At 27.9% G+C, this 17,782-nt stretch overlaps 1 protein-coding gene across 4 annotated transcripts; it reads right to left on the bottom strand.

Moving 5' to 3' along the window:
* Positions 1-36: 36 nt before the first annotated feature.
* ML1 (MEI2-like protein 1) lies at positions 37-7,464 on the bottom strand. 4 transcript variants are annotated; one of them, XM_028062012.2, is made up of 15 exons: positions 6,982-7,464; positions 6,114-6,281; positions 5,887-5,938; positions 4,645-4,926; positions 4,080-4,486; positions 3,824-3,982; positions 3,522-3,638; positions 3,291-3,427; positions 2,900-2,982; positions 2,419-2,829; positions 1,682-2,318; positions 1,220-1,304; positions 1,072-1,140; positions 782-961; positions 37-680 (listed from the first exon to the last, which is right to left on the bottom strand). In XM_028062012.2, exons 2-15 carry the CDS (start codon positions 6,189-6,191, stop codon positions 537-539), a joined length of 2,841 nt encoding a protein of 946 aa, XP_027917813.2. In that variant the 5' UTR covers positions 6,192-6,281; positions 6,982-7,464; the 3' UTR covers positions 37-536. The 4 variants fall into 4 exon arrangements, with proteins under 4 accessions (XP_027917813.2, XP_027917814.2, XP_027917812.2 ...); XM_028062013.2 differs by having other exon boundaries at positions 6,114-6,217; XM_028062011.2 differs by lacking the exon at positions 6,982-7,464 and having other exon boundaries at positions 6,114-6,295.
* Positions 7,465-17,782: the final 10,318 nt, after the last annotated feature.

Below are 17,782 nucleotides of genomic sequence, written 5' to 3'. Positions count from 1 at the left end.
CTACAAGAATCTTAAAGATTGCAAATGCAACAAAAATAACAATAAAGTAAAAGATGTTCCTCGACATTAACCTTTTTATAGACAAAAACTGATCCCATAAGGGCACAAACGCCCCACAGTTATAAAATTAAAAGGGAAAAAAATACATATGAACAACAAAATCTGCAGTTAAGGCCCCTTGAAGTTGCATCCCAGAATTATGAAGGGAGCTCAATGCAAATGGTGACATTGTCCTTTGACAGCTAACAAAAATTTTGAGCTTCTCTAAGTTGTGAGAAGATAGTAGGACTCCATGATGGAAAAATTTAGGGGAAACAAGGAAAGTTACTACAATGAGTTACATCATTCTGGTTATGTACCTCAGCCTCAGAAACTTGTGTTGTTCAAGGCTCCTCTATAGGCAAAAAAATTGTGAGCCTTTTTTCCTCCTGGCTCTCTCTCATAAAAAGAAAATGTCAATATACAGACTTTGGGGTTGGCATCATGACATAATGGTGCAATGTTGAAGAGTTAGTGCCCAAGGAAGGCTAAATTGGTTAGTTTTTTGAAGAGTCTATTCCATTACCACACTCTTCTCCATTTGCCAGAGCTGAAGGACTCCCTTGGCTTCGATTCTCCTCGCCGCCGATGCGAGATTTTCCGGCTCGCAGTCTGATGTTGGCACCCATGGGGAAAGGTTCCTGCACTCACAAAAGGATTGATCAGTTTTATCATCGGAAGAATATATATCTGTTCTGACAAACCCTAAACTCTAAACTCTAAAATGATAAACTTGATTTACCGGATCACCGGCATTTGGGCCATCGGTATGGAAGAGGATAGGACGGCAACGCTTGTCTTCGTTCATCAGGCTTGAGTTCTGAAAATGAGCAATGAGAGAAGCTTTTCCTTGAATTCGGGCATATGCCAGTGAGGCTACTTTTTCACTGTTAAACTTCTCCCATTTTTTCCCATCAAAAGCCTGCAAAACATTTCTTCTTTAGTTCCACAAACACAGGGGACTCAAAATTCTTAGCACATTGACATGACAAATAGTTCAAACTAAATTATACATGAAAACATCCAAATAACCTGATGGAAGGGAATAATTTGACCAGGATCAATCATGTTTATGAATGCATAGCCAACATTACATTTGTTCTGCAACCATTGTAGAATCAAATTAGAAACATGTTACTATTTCTTCGCAAAAGGAAACCAATCAACCAAAAATACTTACCTTGAAATCAATCGGTAAATAGAGGAAATCGTAAGTTCCCTTACATTGCTCATCTATTGCAGCAAGAAGCATCTTTGAAGTATACCTACCAAACAAACAGCAAATAAAAACAGAAGCAGATCAAATCAAGAGACTGATGCAAGAGAGTATGAATTCTTCACTGTTCTAAAATCTGATTGATCAAGATAAAAAAAGCATGTCAAATGAGCAGACATGCATAAATGTGTCCGTGGAAACATTAGCAAGCAAGAACTGAGACTTCAAAAGAAGAGAAATGCCAAATGCTCAGCTGCCACAGCCTGGACAAATCATTAAATGTAAAACATCTTTCTATGTCAACATTTGCTAAATCATAAAACCATCTTTAGAAACAAAATAATGGCTTTAGGGAAAGTAACAGTTTTACCAGTACAACATTCAGTTGAAGGAAAAGTAAAAAAGCTGTGGTGGCAATTAACATACTTGTTAGGAATATTTTTTATCATAAGGGTAGTTCGGCTGTCTTCCCCGCGCAATATACGACCTAGGTCAAGCTCGTATTGCTTCTTGTCAACATTGTTGGTGCTTGCTTCGTTTCGACGGTGATAAAGGTTTCTCATTCGGTCATTGGTAGGATCAAATTTTGACAATGAAGACATGGGATGCCTCGCAGGGAAGACATGAGATAACTGCTTAGGAGAGTTCTGCCCTGCTGCATTTGATGTCAGTTCAGTGCCATTCCCACCAACATGAGAAAACACATTGTGAGAAGGAAAATCCAGGGGATGCAATTGCCATGAACCATGAAAACCTCCACTCCCTAGAGAGCCCAAGCGAAAACCAGAAGCATCAGGGGACCCTCCCAAATAAGAATTTGGCCTTTCCCAGGGTGAGGCTGTAACAACTGGTGCTGATCCAACATGGTGGTCCATTATATGTGGTGTTCTCAGCAAATGTGGCGGTGTTCTAGCAAAGCTTGACATCTGTGGAAGGTTTGGAGAACAAGCATCATTAACAAATGATGGTGATTTCTGCCAAAGCACATTATTCGATGAAGGTTGCTGTTGCAAATTGGAGCTGTTCCACATATGATAAAGTCCATGTGGGCGTATGCCATTTCCTAATGAGCCAAAATAAACCAACAATGTCACATCAAGATTTGAATATAAAACTGTTATACACAAAGCTCTTAGCACATAAAAATACGATAATGCACTAACCTCCTGCATTAAATTCTGCTATGTTCCCAGTTGATCCCATTCCCTGAATATGCCTGCCATCAGAGGGTTCTGTAGCTCCAGCACCTATATTGTTAGCCAAGTTGCTAATGGTGCTAGAAAAGTTATAAGGACTACCATTAGCTAAACTATCACGGTACTCAGGTAAGGAATGAGGATGAAATCTCGAATTAGATGCAAATTTCATTGCATCAATATAGCCATTAGACTCAGAAACTACAGACACTTTTCCAGCAGATGCCCCTCTCACAGGATTGTGAATACTAGAGTTGTTCACATTAATGAATGAATTATCCATAAATGCATTAATAGGTTGTCGCACTGCAGATTGAAACCTCTGATTGTATCCATTTTCCAAGACCCCAGATCCAATTACTGCAGAAGACCCTGTTGCTGTAAATGATGTCTAGTGAGACCAAGAGTCGCTTCCTAAAAAAAACGTGTAAAGCAGATAAAATCTTACCCTTTGATCTTAATGGTAAATTGTCCATAATACTCTGACCCAAATCTCGCTCATCTTGCCCCTTATGCGACTGGTGCATCAAACTACAAAAGAAAGGTTACCATGTTTGTTAACTGAAGAAAATAATTTCTTAGCAGAACTACTTTTGCATCCAAGTGATCTATAACAACTTTACATTGCATTAACTGTAAAAGTCAATAGAAAAATGACAGTAATCAAGGATTACACAAGTAGACATGCATATCCAAATTAAAATCATCTACATGATATCATTTTGTAGGCACACATAAAATAAAGGAAAAAGTCAGATAAGCTACTACAAAATAGAGAAGAAATTAAATCAACAAAAAAAAAAAACAAAAACAGTGGGTATAGCGAGCATATCTCAAACCTAGGATGGCCAGGTTCAAGCTTGATCTGCTTCCCGGCAATGTCAATCTTATTTAAAGCACGAAGAGCAGATTCCGCAGCTCGGACATCATAAAACTCAATAAATTTGTGATGATTCATTTCTGGATATTCATAGATCTGAAATTAAGGACAAAATGTGTAACTAAGCTTGCATTATCTTCGTATAACACAAGCAACTAAAACAGGGGGAAACCAACCATGAACAACTTACTTCTTTAATTTCTCCATAAAATCCAAAAATCTTTTTAAGCTCATCATTTAAAACAGATGAATCAAGTCCAGATAGCATCAGTGTACCATGGCCAATATCCTTTTCTGGAGCATTGACCTAACATGTCTTCAAGTTAAAATACATCTATAACCAAAATATAAAAAGTAGGCATACAAAGCAACTGAAAAGAACAATAACAGATAGCAACTGCTAACATGATAAGAACAATAACAACCAATTTTATTCTAATGACAGAAAAGAAAATGGAATTATGCAAACAGGATAAGTTATTAATATTATACCTTAGGAATTGAATAATGTATATCAAGTTTCCTGGACCTCAAAGGCCTATTTTGAAGTGCTTGCATTGCATTTTGTGCTGCCCTTAGATCATGATAAGAAATCATGACAAACCCACGATGCTTACAGGCTGTATAAATGGTTCGGATATCCCCATATTGCTGTCAGAACAAAGATCACATTTTTTGAATATTGGTATGAAATGCTTCCAGAAAAATCTAAGATAACATCATGCAGCAAACAAGAATATAGACGCACCTCAAAGAGATCCTTTAGCTCAGAGTCTTCAACATTGCTATTAATGTTTCTAACAAAAAGTGTTCTAGAAGGCTGTTCACCAAAAGGAAGTTTTCCTTTAGAACCTCCAAAGAAACCATAATCTCCATCAAGACCATTCATTATTTTTCCTGAACTTAAATGTTCGTCTCCTTCCATCTCCATGCCTCCACCACTGCTAAACAGATCAAAATCTTCAAAATCATCAATTGTTTTGGCATGAGAACTGCATCCTAACTCGTCAACAACACCAGAAAACAAATCATCTTCATCAGGAAGGAGATTCCCTATAGTGTCAGCCTCCATTTCTTTAAGAGATTTACATGGTTCCTCTGGGAAACCAGCAGCAATTGTCCTATCAGACTGAACATCATTTCCAAATAACCGTACTGCACCAAGATATGCAAATAAGCAGACAAATAGGATATCAATTTAATTATAGTAAAATCAGAAAAACATAACAGATAAAAAAACTCAATAGACAGATGCAAGGACATTAGTACCCATCATCATACATGCATGCAGGAGGCATGAAACAAATACTTACACTTTCGGCTAAATATCTCAGACATAGAGCTCGAGAATAAACTACTTTCACAGGGGCCAGCATTGCTAACAATCTTGTTCCCAATTAAGCCATATGAGGTAGACGCCGACTGCAGAGATGCATCAGACAATGATTTGGGGCGATAATTCAATGATTCCTTGGAATCCATACTATCCCCAGGTAGACTAGCCTGGGACATCAGCAAGCCAGCTTTTGCATTTACATCAAGGGGTGGTGTATTGTTCAAAATGCTTCCTGGTGATGCTACCATTCCATTGCTTCCTGATAAAAAGAAAACAGAACAACTTACTTATCCAACAACTACTACTGTGTTTTGCAGATAAAAAACACTGTATACATGTATGACAAACACAAAAAATTTGAGGGGATACTACAACCTTCAAAATTAGTACAACAAAATGAAACCCACGAAATCACAGATAATCTCTATATCAAAAGCACATTATGAGTTCCAATGCAGCAGAAAGCAGTATTTATCTTCTTGAAACTACCCTCATTTTTTTCAGCTAAAATAAATGCCTCAAATAACATTGTTGCGTGAACTTAGGTGTAGACTAATGCATTCCTTATTTCAGTAAAAATTGCAGCAATTAGGTGTGAACCAATTACCACAACCAGGAAAAATAGTTTATGGCTTGACATTAATCACTCGTTAAAACTTTAAAGTGCTCTACTATATTGATCGAGAACTGATGATCATTATATCAGATTCTGGTGCAACCAAACATTTACATATTGTTCAAAGAAAAAAAGTGAGAGGAAAATTGACTAAAATATACCAAAATGCTCAAGTATAATCAATTAAGCACCATAAATGGAAATAATATTACTTTTAGAATTTCTGTGATTGCTCACATTATAACCAATTGCTAGTTTACATTGCTAATCACTTGTCCATGTGCACCCAAACATTAAAAAGATGTAAAAAACAGAAGGGAAAGAAACATCGGCTAAAAAGCCCTAAAATGGAAATGCATTACCACATTTCAGAATTGAGATCCGAGCTATTCTATAAAGTATACAGAAAAATACAGATAAAGAAAAGTTATCCTAAAATCAAACAAAAGTGACAAATCAATTCTGAATAGTTCATTAAATGTCAAAATAATAAATATTCTTTAGGCATAAATCTTGGGTTATTAATGAGGGTATAGGAGGTCAAACCAGTACTACAACATATAGAACTGCTCTTGAACAAATAAAGGATTGATCGGTCCTCACCTTGTGGGTAATGATCATTAATGGATATCGGTTTCCGTAATCCAACATTCCTCTGCCCAAAAAACAAGTTTAGAAAACCAACGATTCATAAAGGCAATAGCATTGAAGGTCAGAGAGAAGATAAATAACATTTTTAAAAAGTGGGATATTACAGATCTGATGATCATTAAATTGTTGGGGTCACATTTTTGTAACAGTTCACAAGAAACTAAAATGACAATAAATACCTCAGAACGAAAGGAAACGTCTTCAAAAAAGTGGGATGAAGCAGAAACGCCTCTGTGATCCATGATTTGAAAAGGCATCCTGCTGCAGCCTGAGTCCCGAGAAACTGAAAAAGGAGTAGTATTGCTGAAAAAGTCTCCGCTTGCTAGTTTCCTTGAACTACACTCATCCTTATACATTCAAAATAAATTTTAAGGTCACTTGACAAGTGAGAGTGCAGATAACAGTGAACATGGCACTCTAATCAAAACCGCTGATGCTGAACCCCCCAACCAAAAACAAAAACAAAAACAAAAACTTCTTGTAAAAATCGGAACATTTAAGTGATCTTAAGCTATTCATTATTATAAGAAATAAGTGGGGGAGAGAACTAGCTAAGTAAACTATGCCAACGAGATCAATGAAAAAATAGTTGTATCTTCAACTAAAAGGGAATTTAGTGGGGGGAAAGAAGAAAACTCGTAGCTTACCTACCAAATACCTAACACAATTGAACCATTTTGGCAGCTAAGAAAATGCAGGAAATTGAAACAAAACCATCCATAGAAATTATAGAAACTTCCATTCAACCGCGCTTAAATAACAACTGCCACTTTCCCTTTAGGAAAACAACCAAAACAAACGAAAAGAAAACCGCAATCAAGCTTAAGTTTTCAAGTTTGCACCTTCGTAAGGGAATTTTACAGGAAAAACCTTGAACATGAACAGATCAAGTGCAAAAACTCAATTTTTCGATGGAAGAATAGGTGATGATGAACTTAGACAGCTCATAGCACCAAAGTAAGAAACACCATGAGATAATTCCAAAATTGCTATTTAGAAGAAAAAAAAACACAGATTATAATATTCCAAGCAAGAAAGAAATCTTACCTCAATTCAAACACCAACTCTCCAGCACCAAAAAAAACTCCAAAATCTACCTCACGGAATCCAACTACCTTCTCATACCACACTTTTTAAACGAGAGAGAAAAAGGAAAAAAAAATTGAATCTTGCAGGAGGTCTAAAACATGAAGAATTCAGAAATAGGGGATCTCGTGATTTTTTTTCAAAAATCTCATCTCCCCTCTCTGCATTGTTTTCCCTGCAATCTCACTCAGAATAAAACGAAGGAAAAAAAAAAACAATTTTTGTTATTTCTGGTTGTTTCCAGAGACCCAAAACAGTGGCAAAAAAGGGAAACAGAATCAGAATTCAGAGCTCAAATCGAAATATTAGTGTATTCCGGCCAACATAGGGCAACTTTCCGGCGAGATTAAGCTCGCCGGTGACGCTGTGTGGTTCAGAGAGAATCAGACAACCCAAGAAGAGAGTTTTAGAGACTTGTGACAGGAAAAAAAAAAGGAAAAGAAGGAAAGAGAGAGGAAAAGTGTGTTAGTTGGCTTTAATTAAAATAAATCAAACAAATTAAAAAAGAAAATATGTTAGAATCAATAATAAATACTAAATACGCGCTGGTCGTGTTCTGCGTGTATTTTTCGGGTTTGAAAATAAAGTGAAAATTAAAGACCGCACATGACACAACTTTTGCCGAAAACAAATGTTACAAATTAGAAACTTATCCTATGTATTCTAATTTCTTTAACAGGTCCACGTATTCTTCTTTGTAAAATTATTTTATTCCATTCTTTTCTTCATCCATAAACTTTATAAAATTACTTTCATTTCGTACCCAACTTCACTTTTACTTTTGTTTTTCTCATCTTTCAAGTTTTCTATATAAACATATATCTCAACACTCTTCTATACGTAGAATTATTATTTATTAACAATTATTTAGTTTTTGAACTCTCAATGTTTATTTTATACTATAAAAAATAATTTATACTAAATATTAGTCAACTTTATTTTTTCCCAAAAATTAAAACTGTAATAAAAGATGAACGAAGTATATTTCAATTATAATTGTTAACTTTTATTTAAAAGATAAAGATGTATTAATTTTTTTAAAGGTTTTATGACTTTTTCTAAATTTTTCTGACAAAAAAACATATTTACAAGAATATATTAAAACTCTTTTTAAGAACTATAATAAAGTTCCTATTATTGTGTTGACTTTGACTTGTAAATTTTCAGTGTTTTCTGTGACTCGTGCTTACCAATGCTTCATATTCATTACGAGAATTGCATGGTTTTCTGAAATTGGAAAATACGTTTCCCTAAAAGTAATATACAATTTAATCTTATATTATGGGTACAATTAACTTAGATATAAATATTTTAATAATTAAGAATAACATTTTGCATTGTCGGAACGCCCCCAATAAAATAGTTATACTAGCGAATAGTCATATATCATAATAGTACTTCATACAGTAGGTATGATGTAACATTTGAAGCATCATTTTTCCAAAATAATATACACATAAAAAGAAAAGTATTCTATTGTTTTTTGTGTATTTCTTTTAATTTTATTTTTAAGTTTAATTGAGTTTTATTTCTTTTACAACAAATTGAGTTTTTATTAAAAGTAAAAATTATTTATTGAGTATTAAAAATTTATATTTTTTTAATTGAGTTTTTATTGTTTAATTTTTTTTTACTTAAATGACATTAATGTTTTTTTTTCTTGTTTCTTTACCGCAAGATATTAAGAAATATTAGTATTTTTTTAACATATTTTCAGCAATAAAATTTATTTATTATTTTCATCAATTACTTAATTTTTATGTATTAATACAATACTTTGAATTATCATATCTCTTCAAGTATGGAGACAAGTAAGTAAATGACAAGACAAATTAAATTTGTAATGTATAGGGTAATAATAATAATAATAATAATAATAATAATAATAATAATAATAATAATAATAATAATAATAATGGAGTGTGTGATTTTACATTGATGTAATCAATATAATATATAACAAACAGAAAAACTAATATTCATTTTTTTCATATATTTATATATAAAAATAATAAATAAACTCATTTTTATAAATATTATTTAAATTTATGCTAATTTAATAAAAAAACATTGTATTAATCGAGTATAAATAATATTTAATTTTTTAAATTGATAATCGGAACGAGAACGAATATGTACATATTCGTATTGTTGTCATGTATATTCATTCATTCCTATATTTGTCATTGTTCTCCTATACATGTTTCCAATTTACAAGGTCAAACACTTATTTTATTAAATAACCTAATAAACTTATTTTCATCTCCCTCCTAGATTTCCTTCATTTGAAAAACTTATTCCCTTCTTTTTGTCACGTATTTTCTTTGATTAAAATGGTTGTTTATCTTATTCTATATTCATAAACTTCACATATATTTCCATTACACATTATTTGTTATCATAACTTTGATTACAAGTCTTTTTTTTCTTTTGTGCAATTTATTTTAAACCATACATTACATAAGGATGAAAATGAAAAAAAAAATTATAATCATAAAATATGAAGATGAAGTTTCACTTCAAATACATATATTATTTTATCTATTTTTTATTTTATAAATATATTTACACATGATGTATTCCTGACTTTAATTTATCTATTTGTTTGTTTATTTATATTTACCTCTATTTTTTGCATTAGTCTCCCTTTATTTATTTATATTTACACTTGGGTACATTAGTCTTATTTATTTGTTTTTTTGGATTTACATATAATTATTCATTGACTCTAATTATTTATTTATATTTACCTTTAGTTAGCACTGATTTTGTTTATTTATTTATATTTATCTCAAGTTTTGCATTAATTTATGTTTATTTATTTGTATTTACATTTAGCTATGTTGGTTTTATTTATTTATATATTTTGGATTTAATGGTCTTGTTTACTTATTTATATTTACCTCAAGTTATACAATAGTCTTATTTATTTGTTATATTTACCTCTACTTATTCACTAGTGTTTGTATTTATTTATATTTACCTAACATGTGGGCAACATTTTTTTTACAAAAAGAAAATAAAAAAAAAATACAACAAATTGACATATGACATGTTATTAACAATATTAGTAGTTTTTTTGTTTAAATTACCTATTGAGCACGAACTTAAACGAATGTTAATTTGAAACTTTCTAACTAAAACGGGAAGCAAGAGTAACTAAGCATTTATATTTAACTTTAGTTATGTCTAGATCATTTTCTTTGTCTCTAGTTATGCATTTATCTTACTTATTTATTCAATTATATTTGTTTGGTTTCAAATATTTGTTATTTTATTTGTATATGCCAAATAAATACGATAATCATTGTGAAACAATCAAATTTATAATAAATAAATATTTGACTATTGTAGTTTGATATATATCTTGGAGATGTAAATAAGTAACTTGTATACAGAGGTTCTTCTGGATTTAATAAAGTGTTTGTATCTATTTTGATATGTTATGATCTTACATGATATTTGTCTTACTTTTTTGTGTTTGAAAGACAAAACTAAAAACAAAATTTCAAATATATAGATACATCAAATGTGTCAAATAATGTATTTGTAGACATCCTAACTGTTTATTCGAAAAACAGTTATCCTAACTGTTTATTTGAAAAACAGTTAACAAAAGAATGTCATTAATAATTTAGTAATTTTTCAAGGAACAAACTTCTCTCCCTTACTTTCTTGTTTCAACTCCAAATACACCCATCATTCTAGAAGGATCAAATGTGGTCCTTTTTATGTCAACTATTATTCATATGAATCCTATTGTTAGATAAATCATAAATAGTAAATAAATAAAATTTATTATTCTTGTAATTAAAAGGTTTAGGATGTAAAATATATGGATTAAAATTGTAATATTAATACATCTTTAAGGTTATATTCATGTTTGATCTAATTTCAAATATAATATGATTATCAACTACAAAATAATTAAAAATCAAATTATATTGTATTTCAAAATAAATGTCACACAATTAGTGTTTTTGTTATTTTTAATATCAATAAAAGAACTCACTAAAATAGGCAATATGTATTTATTTTTATTTTTATTAGTGTAAACATAAGCAGTGTGTATATATTTTTTAAATGTATATAATATTATATTAATAAGTGATGTATCATTGAGTTAATATATAAAGTAAAATTATATTTATTAAAAATAAAATAAATAAAGAAAAAAGAAAAAGAAAAGTAATTGTGTTAATGAATGAAAAAAAAAGTAATTGTTAAAATAATTTTATAAAAAATATACGAAAATAACTGTTAGCCTTAAAAAAAATTATATTAGAAAGGATAAATTAAAAATAAGAAATTATAAACAAAAGGAATTAATTATCTTTATATATAATTATAGATTATAATCAATAAAATATTTAAAAATATTATACAACTAGCATAAAATGCATGCTTATATATTTGTTGACAATTTAATTTTAAATTTTATATGTTGATTGCGTAATTAATTTTATACTACCATCAATCACATAAATTGGAAATGTAATTTTTAAGACTATTATCGTAATTATCACACACATAAAAACATTAATATCAATAATGATAATAATATATGATTATATAATAGAGTTGATTTTTTTATAGTATTAGTATTTAAATGACATAAGTTTGTGGTTAACCTCATATTTGACTTTCATTATCAAATAAAAAAATAATAGTAAAACAAGACAAAAACATAAATATAACGTTGGAAAGACCGTAAAACAAGGTTGAAAAAAAAGAAGTGAATACCAAAACATGTTGGTTGAGGATAAACGAAAATAAAGAGAAAATAGACTTAAATACAGTGTTAGAAAACTGTGAAACGACGATGAGAATGAAAGTTGCGCGTGATTCAGAATGTTTAATCTTAAATTAAAAAAATTATATCTATTTATTTTTAAAATTAAAATTTAAATCATATAAAAGTTAAAACACAAATAAATTATAATTTCGTGTCAAAAATTAGAAAAAAAAGTATGCAATCATGATTTTATTAAATATATTTGGATCTAACAAATCTGATTAAATGTATTGAAAAAAAATTCAATTTTGTATACGTAGTAGTTTAAGTCCTGTATTTTACGTATTATTAAGATAAAAGTAAGTTCTGTTTATAAGAATGTTTGATTTTCTAACAGCAGAGATTTATAGATGTTACATTAGTCTTGCAAAACTTTGTCTTTTTACCTCAAATACAAAAAAAAAAAAAAAAAAATTATCAATAGGTACTATTTTTTGGAATTATTTCCCCAGATGCCACAATTAACTATTACATTGTCTGAATTTAGTAATCTGAACTCTAGCACAAATAATCAACAATTTTATTAAATATATTTATCACATTCACCTGATTTATGTATTTTCTTTATCTAATTGATTATTAATTTCCAGTATCATTAATCTATATCGTTTTCACATTTCATATAAAAAATAAAAAATAAAATACATCCTATCTCATATATATATATATATATATATATATATATATATATATATATATATATATATATATATATATATATATATATATATATGAAAAAATACAGTAAATTCTTTTTTCCTAATTTTATAAAGTGAATTAAATTGTTTATAATTTTTTTTATTACTTAAATATTTAGTTTGGATAAAATAATTGAAATATTTTAAATTTTAATTTTTTTTGGATAAAATAAAATAATTTTTATTTTACAACAAACATAAGTCTATGTTTAGCTTAACTTATTTTAACTTTAAGTTGGAATTGACTCTGTTTATACATATTTTTTTTTTTACAATAAAATTTGAATCTTTGTCAATTTTTTTGAATTTATTGAACATGCTAAAAAAATCACATTAAATAAACTCAAAAAAAAAAGGATAAAATAGTATCTAAGTAACTCAAACTTTCTAATGGTTTAAGAGAATAATGATTAGAGAATCTTATATTTTGATATACATGTTAATTGTATTTTTATACTTTTTTTGTATGAATATGTTTGTTTACAGCATTTACAATTTGGATTTTATGATAATGTAAACATATAAACATGTAAACATGAGAATAAGGTTTTAAGTTTTTTGTAACTCCTTATTCAAGTGATAAATTTGTGGTGAAAGGAAAGTGTCTTGCTCAAACTATATTCTTCTATTTCACATAATATGTTTTACTGGTTTGAATTTAATTTTAATAGTTTAAATGTTGTATAACTATAGTTAATGTTATATTTTATACTTTTAATGTTGTATTTCACTAAACTAAATGACATAGGATGAATCAATGTTTGATTTCGTAAATGAGTTTCAGCCGTTCAAATTCAATATTATCTTTAAGAAATTATTTAATCTTTAAAATATTTTGTTTGATTTTCTTATTAGGCAACAGATGTGTTTATTATAATTGTTAAATAATTGAGAATGATTTTATATAATTATTTATCGAATGTTATTTTATTTGATTGTGTATGTAATATAATATAAATGTGATAATAATACGTTAGAGAAAAGGTTATGGTTGGTTTTCCCATGTTAAATATACGTGAATACTTTTTGTTATTGTTTTATACAGTGAATATAAGCGGTAAGAACTTTAATTTATATATATATATATATATATATATATATATATATATGAAAAAAATACAGTGAATTTTTTCAATTTTATATAATGAATTAAATTGTTTATGAAACTTTTTTATTTCTTAAAATATTAAATTTTATATAATGTTATTTTAATTTTTATTTTATGATAAACTCAACTCTATCGTCTAACTTAACTTAATTCGACTTTTGATCCGAATCAGTTCTGTTTAATCTTTGACTTAGTCTGGGTCGTCTCGACCTTTGGCTTAGATTAGTCTAGTTCAAACTTTGTTTTAGTTAATCCAACATTTGATCCGAACCGATTAATTTTAACCTTTTATTTGACTCAACTTTTTGAATTTGTGAAATTCTTTTGTCTTAATCAATTATAAATTTTCCAACTTTGAAAATTTTTAAATTTTATTTTTATCGAGTAAATTTCAAAATTTATTATTTTTGTTATTTAAAACACATTCCTAAAATTTTTCATTTTTTTTCTCATTTAAATATATCATTTTTCTTGAAAAAGTTTCAAATTATTCAAATAAATTTTTTAATTGTCTCATCAAATACATGATTAGATCGGTCATCGAAGTTTCATTTAATATTTCCAATGTTCTACACGTGTTGAATAGTTGAAGAAACGTAATAATCAAGTGGTCCAATTTTGCAAGTGGTGTGGGATCATGAAAATAGTATTTTAGAATTTTCCTTCGGTTGTTCTTTTTGTGATATTTCTTAGGTGCACCAAAATTCACTGTAATAGACTACAGGTCCAAACAAATTTAAGTAAAAAATTATATTGAAAATTAAATTTATTTAATAAGATCAAATTGGTTTAAACTTTAAAATTTATAAATATTTAATTTAAATGCAATCAAAACTGCTATATTTGATAAATTCATATTAAGTTTTATTTGAATTAATTTGGCTGTTATATTTTGATATTAAATAATTAATATATATTTTAAAATTTAATTATTAATTTGAGAGAGAAAACTATCATATACAATAATAATTAATAACATGATGATTGAGGTTACAGATGTTTGGTGATTTTAGTTGAAGTTTTTTTCTCTTTCTTTTTCTGTATGCATTACTTTTTTTTTCTTAGTATTTAATTATTTTTTATATATTTTTTATTTGTTGATTTGTGGTAACGGGAACTAGTATAAAAGCTTTATCTATTTATTTGTCTATCTTTATTATCTACGAAAATATTCTTATTTTCTTTAATATCAATATTTAAAAAATACACATCAATTTATGTAATGCATAATATTGAATTCAAACGGACATTTTGTTAATGAAGTAAACCATATTCAACCAAAAGCAAAAAGTTACAATAAAAAATATTTAAAATGAACAATTTTAGTTTTTTAAAATTATAAAAAATATATAATTTGAAATTAGCTAATTGGATCAAATTACAAATTTAGAAACATAAACTTAATTTTGAAACGAACATGTTAAAATAAACTTAAATTAATATGAAATAATATTATTATAAATAAGATTTAAATAGTTAAATTTTTGAATGAAAAGAATAAATGTAGATTGATACACCCTCTCCACCATTCATTACTTAAAAATATGATATACGTATGATGTATTAGACTTTAATCTATGTTTGATTATATATATAAAAAATAGAATCAAATAAATTCTTCTAATACAGTAATCTAATGTTGAAAAATTATCGATTGGCGTAAAATGGTAATGTATAATCTTAATACTTAATAGTCAATAAAGTGTTTTGTCAGTATCCGGCAATTAACTTAATAGGAATCTTCTAACCTGCTAGTAATCCTAATTAATTAATTTATTAATTAATGACTCGCAACTTGCTAACTTTTGAAGGTAAAAAAAAAAGTCTATAAAAAAAGCAAGCATTAAAAGTAAACAGGTACTGGTTTATTGTTATATATATAATAATATAATTACATTTTTGTTACTATGAACCATATATTATATAAAATAAAAGGTATATAATGCTTTGCCATGTGCATGCAAACAAATTTTGCCTTCTTTTCTGGGAAAAAGAAGAAGAATATAATATTTGTTCCATTTTATTTCTATTAGCCAACCAAAACGATAATGTATGTAAAAGAAATTTTGGAAATGAAAGAATAAATTATGAAAAAAAAGAAGAAAAAGAATTATAGTAATATTGAACATTGGATCTCTGTTGTGTTGTTGTTGCGCATCAAGGTGAGTGTCTTGTACGAAAATGTTTTGCTTTGGATCAGTGACCACGATTTTTTTATATTGTAACTGTTCACCAAAAACAATAAAAAAATAAATATTAGCTATTCTATTCAATGTGATACTGATTTAATTTTAATATATTGTTTAATTGTTTATAGAGAGATAAAAATTTTATTTATTTATTTATTTTCTGTTATAAGTATTTGTTTATTAAGGGAAGAAACTTGAATTGGGGTATGTATGTGGCATCTTTCTCTTACTTTGGGTAGTGTGTATCTCATCTCATCTCATCTCATCCACCAATCATAAACAATTTGTCGCTTATATCTCACATGGCCAATCATTTACTCTGAAACTCTCATCTTTTTATGCCAATTTCTGATTAAACAAATGTATCCACTCGCTGATTTTTAAATGCAACATGTGGAAACAGAACAACATGTTCTATGTCCTATGTTCTATGAATGATGATGTAAATTAAGATTAGTTGTATTTTTGTTTTGGGGTTTTGAAGTTGTTTTCAGATTTAAGGTAAATTTTGGTAGAAGTTGTGGAATTGTTGTGTAAGGAAGATCGTGGTTAAATATTGTTTTAAAATTTTAAGACTTTTGTTTGTTTTTAGTTTATTTATTTAGGTGTTTTGATATATGTGTAGATGTTAAAAAGGTGTGAAGTCAATGATTCAGAAAATTAGATTTATTCTTTAGAGGCAAAAGAATCTTTCTATAAATGATTGTGGTTGTTTCGTTAATTTTATTATATCAGTTATTCTTTCTCTTCTTTTATTGAGTGTTGAAGAAGGTGATTTTACAAATAATTAGGTTGCAGGTGCAGCGGAATTTTCTATAGAGCATTACGAGAAAAGCAGCATTGCTGAGTATATTAAATTAGATTTGTGTGCGTTGGTAAATAAATAAAAATAATATTAATATTATTTAGATTACTATTATAAAAGATGTTTAAACTAATCAACATTTAAACTCAGTATACGGTACAAAGATTAATACAACAGTGTTAAAATCAGTTTGTCATATCAAAATAAATCAACAAATAATACTACTTAAGTTTAAAGTAAATTGGATTAGCATTATTCTTTCCAATTTTATTTTTTGTTTTGTTTAGGTATTGTTCGCAACTTTTAGGATTTTCAAAATATTTTGATGTATTTTTCAAAATATGAATTGAATATGATTCAAAGAAGTTATGAACAATTTGACTCTACTATTTTTTTAAGTATTAACTAATTAAATCTAAAAACAAACTAAAAGCAATGTCAAACTTGCATCTCAACAAAAAGTTTGTTTGAAGAATTAGATTCGGAATAAGTGAAAACTACAATAAGAACAATCTTAAACATATAATTCAAATAGGACATTAAACTATCCTAAAACAAACATAATCAATAAACAATATTATTATAGACATTGTTTAGAAAGAACAACGTCATTTATTGATGAAAAAAATTACAAATATTTCATGAACAATTTACAAAATTGAATTAGTCATGGAATTAACAATTTTATAATTTTGGCTATATAATCTATCATCCTCCAAAACCAGTTATTATAATTTTCAATGCTAACCATCTTCTAAATTTCCACGGTAATAACAATTTTTTTTCATTAAAATGTGATACAGTTACTTTCATAAATATTTTGTAAATTTTAATAAAATATTATTTGCTTAAAAACTAAAATGAATGAATAAACAGTACTGTATAATCTTTCCAGTGAAAATATATAGCATCATCTAAAATTAAGATAAATTGGTTGAGTTAGATCAGTAGGCCAGGGACATTACAAGTTGTATTGATTGAGCTACTATTTAATTATATCTTTATTTTATTGTCTCGAGACTTTAGTCAGTGAATTGTGTTTGGAAAGACAATTTGAGCCCCGAAAACATGGTGAGATTATTTAATTGGCTCTTTGGATATTTAAATAATTGATTTAAAATAAAGATATATAGTTAGTACATACTAAGTAATCAACTAAATAATGAC

This window comes from Vigna unguiculata, chromosome 3 (genome assembly GCF_037176805.1).
Source record: "Vigna unguiculata cultivar grain cowpea cultivar isolate G323 ecotype 2 chromosome 3, ASM3717680v1, whole genome shotgun sequence".
Taxonomy (NCBI): Eukaryota; Viridiplantae; Streptophyta; class Magnoliopsida; order Fabales; family Fabaceae; genus Vigna; species Vigna unguiculata.
This window is presented reverse-complemented; position numbering and strand designations above follow the sequence as displayed.

Excerpts from the sequence above, each read along its gene's own strand:
- ML1 (XM_028062011.2), bottom strand. The coding sequence starts at position 6,290 with ATGTATAAGGATGAGTGTAGTTCAAGGAAACTAGCAAGCGGAGACTTT. Across the intron at positions 3,983-4,079 it reads AGCTAAAGGATCTCTTTGAG|CAATATGGGGATATCCGAAC; the intron begins GTGCGTCTATAT and ends TTGTTCTGACAG. Across the intron at positions 1,305-1,681 it reads ATAAAAAATATTCCTAACAA|GTATACTTCAAAGATGCTTC; the intron begins GTATGTTAATTG and ends TTTGTTTGGTAG.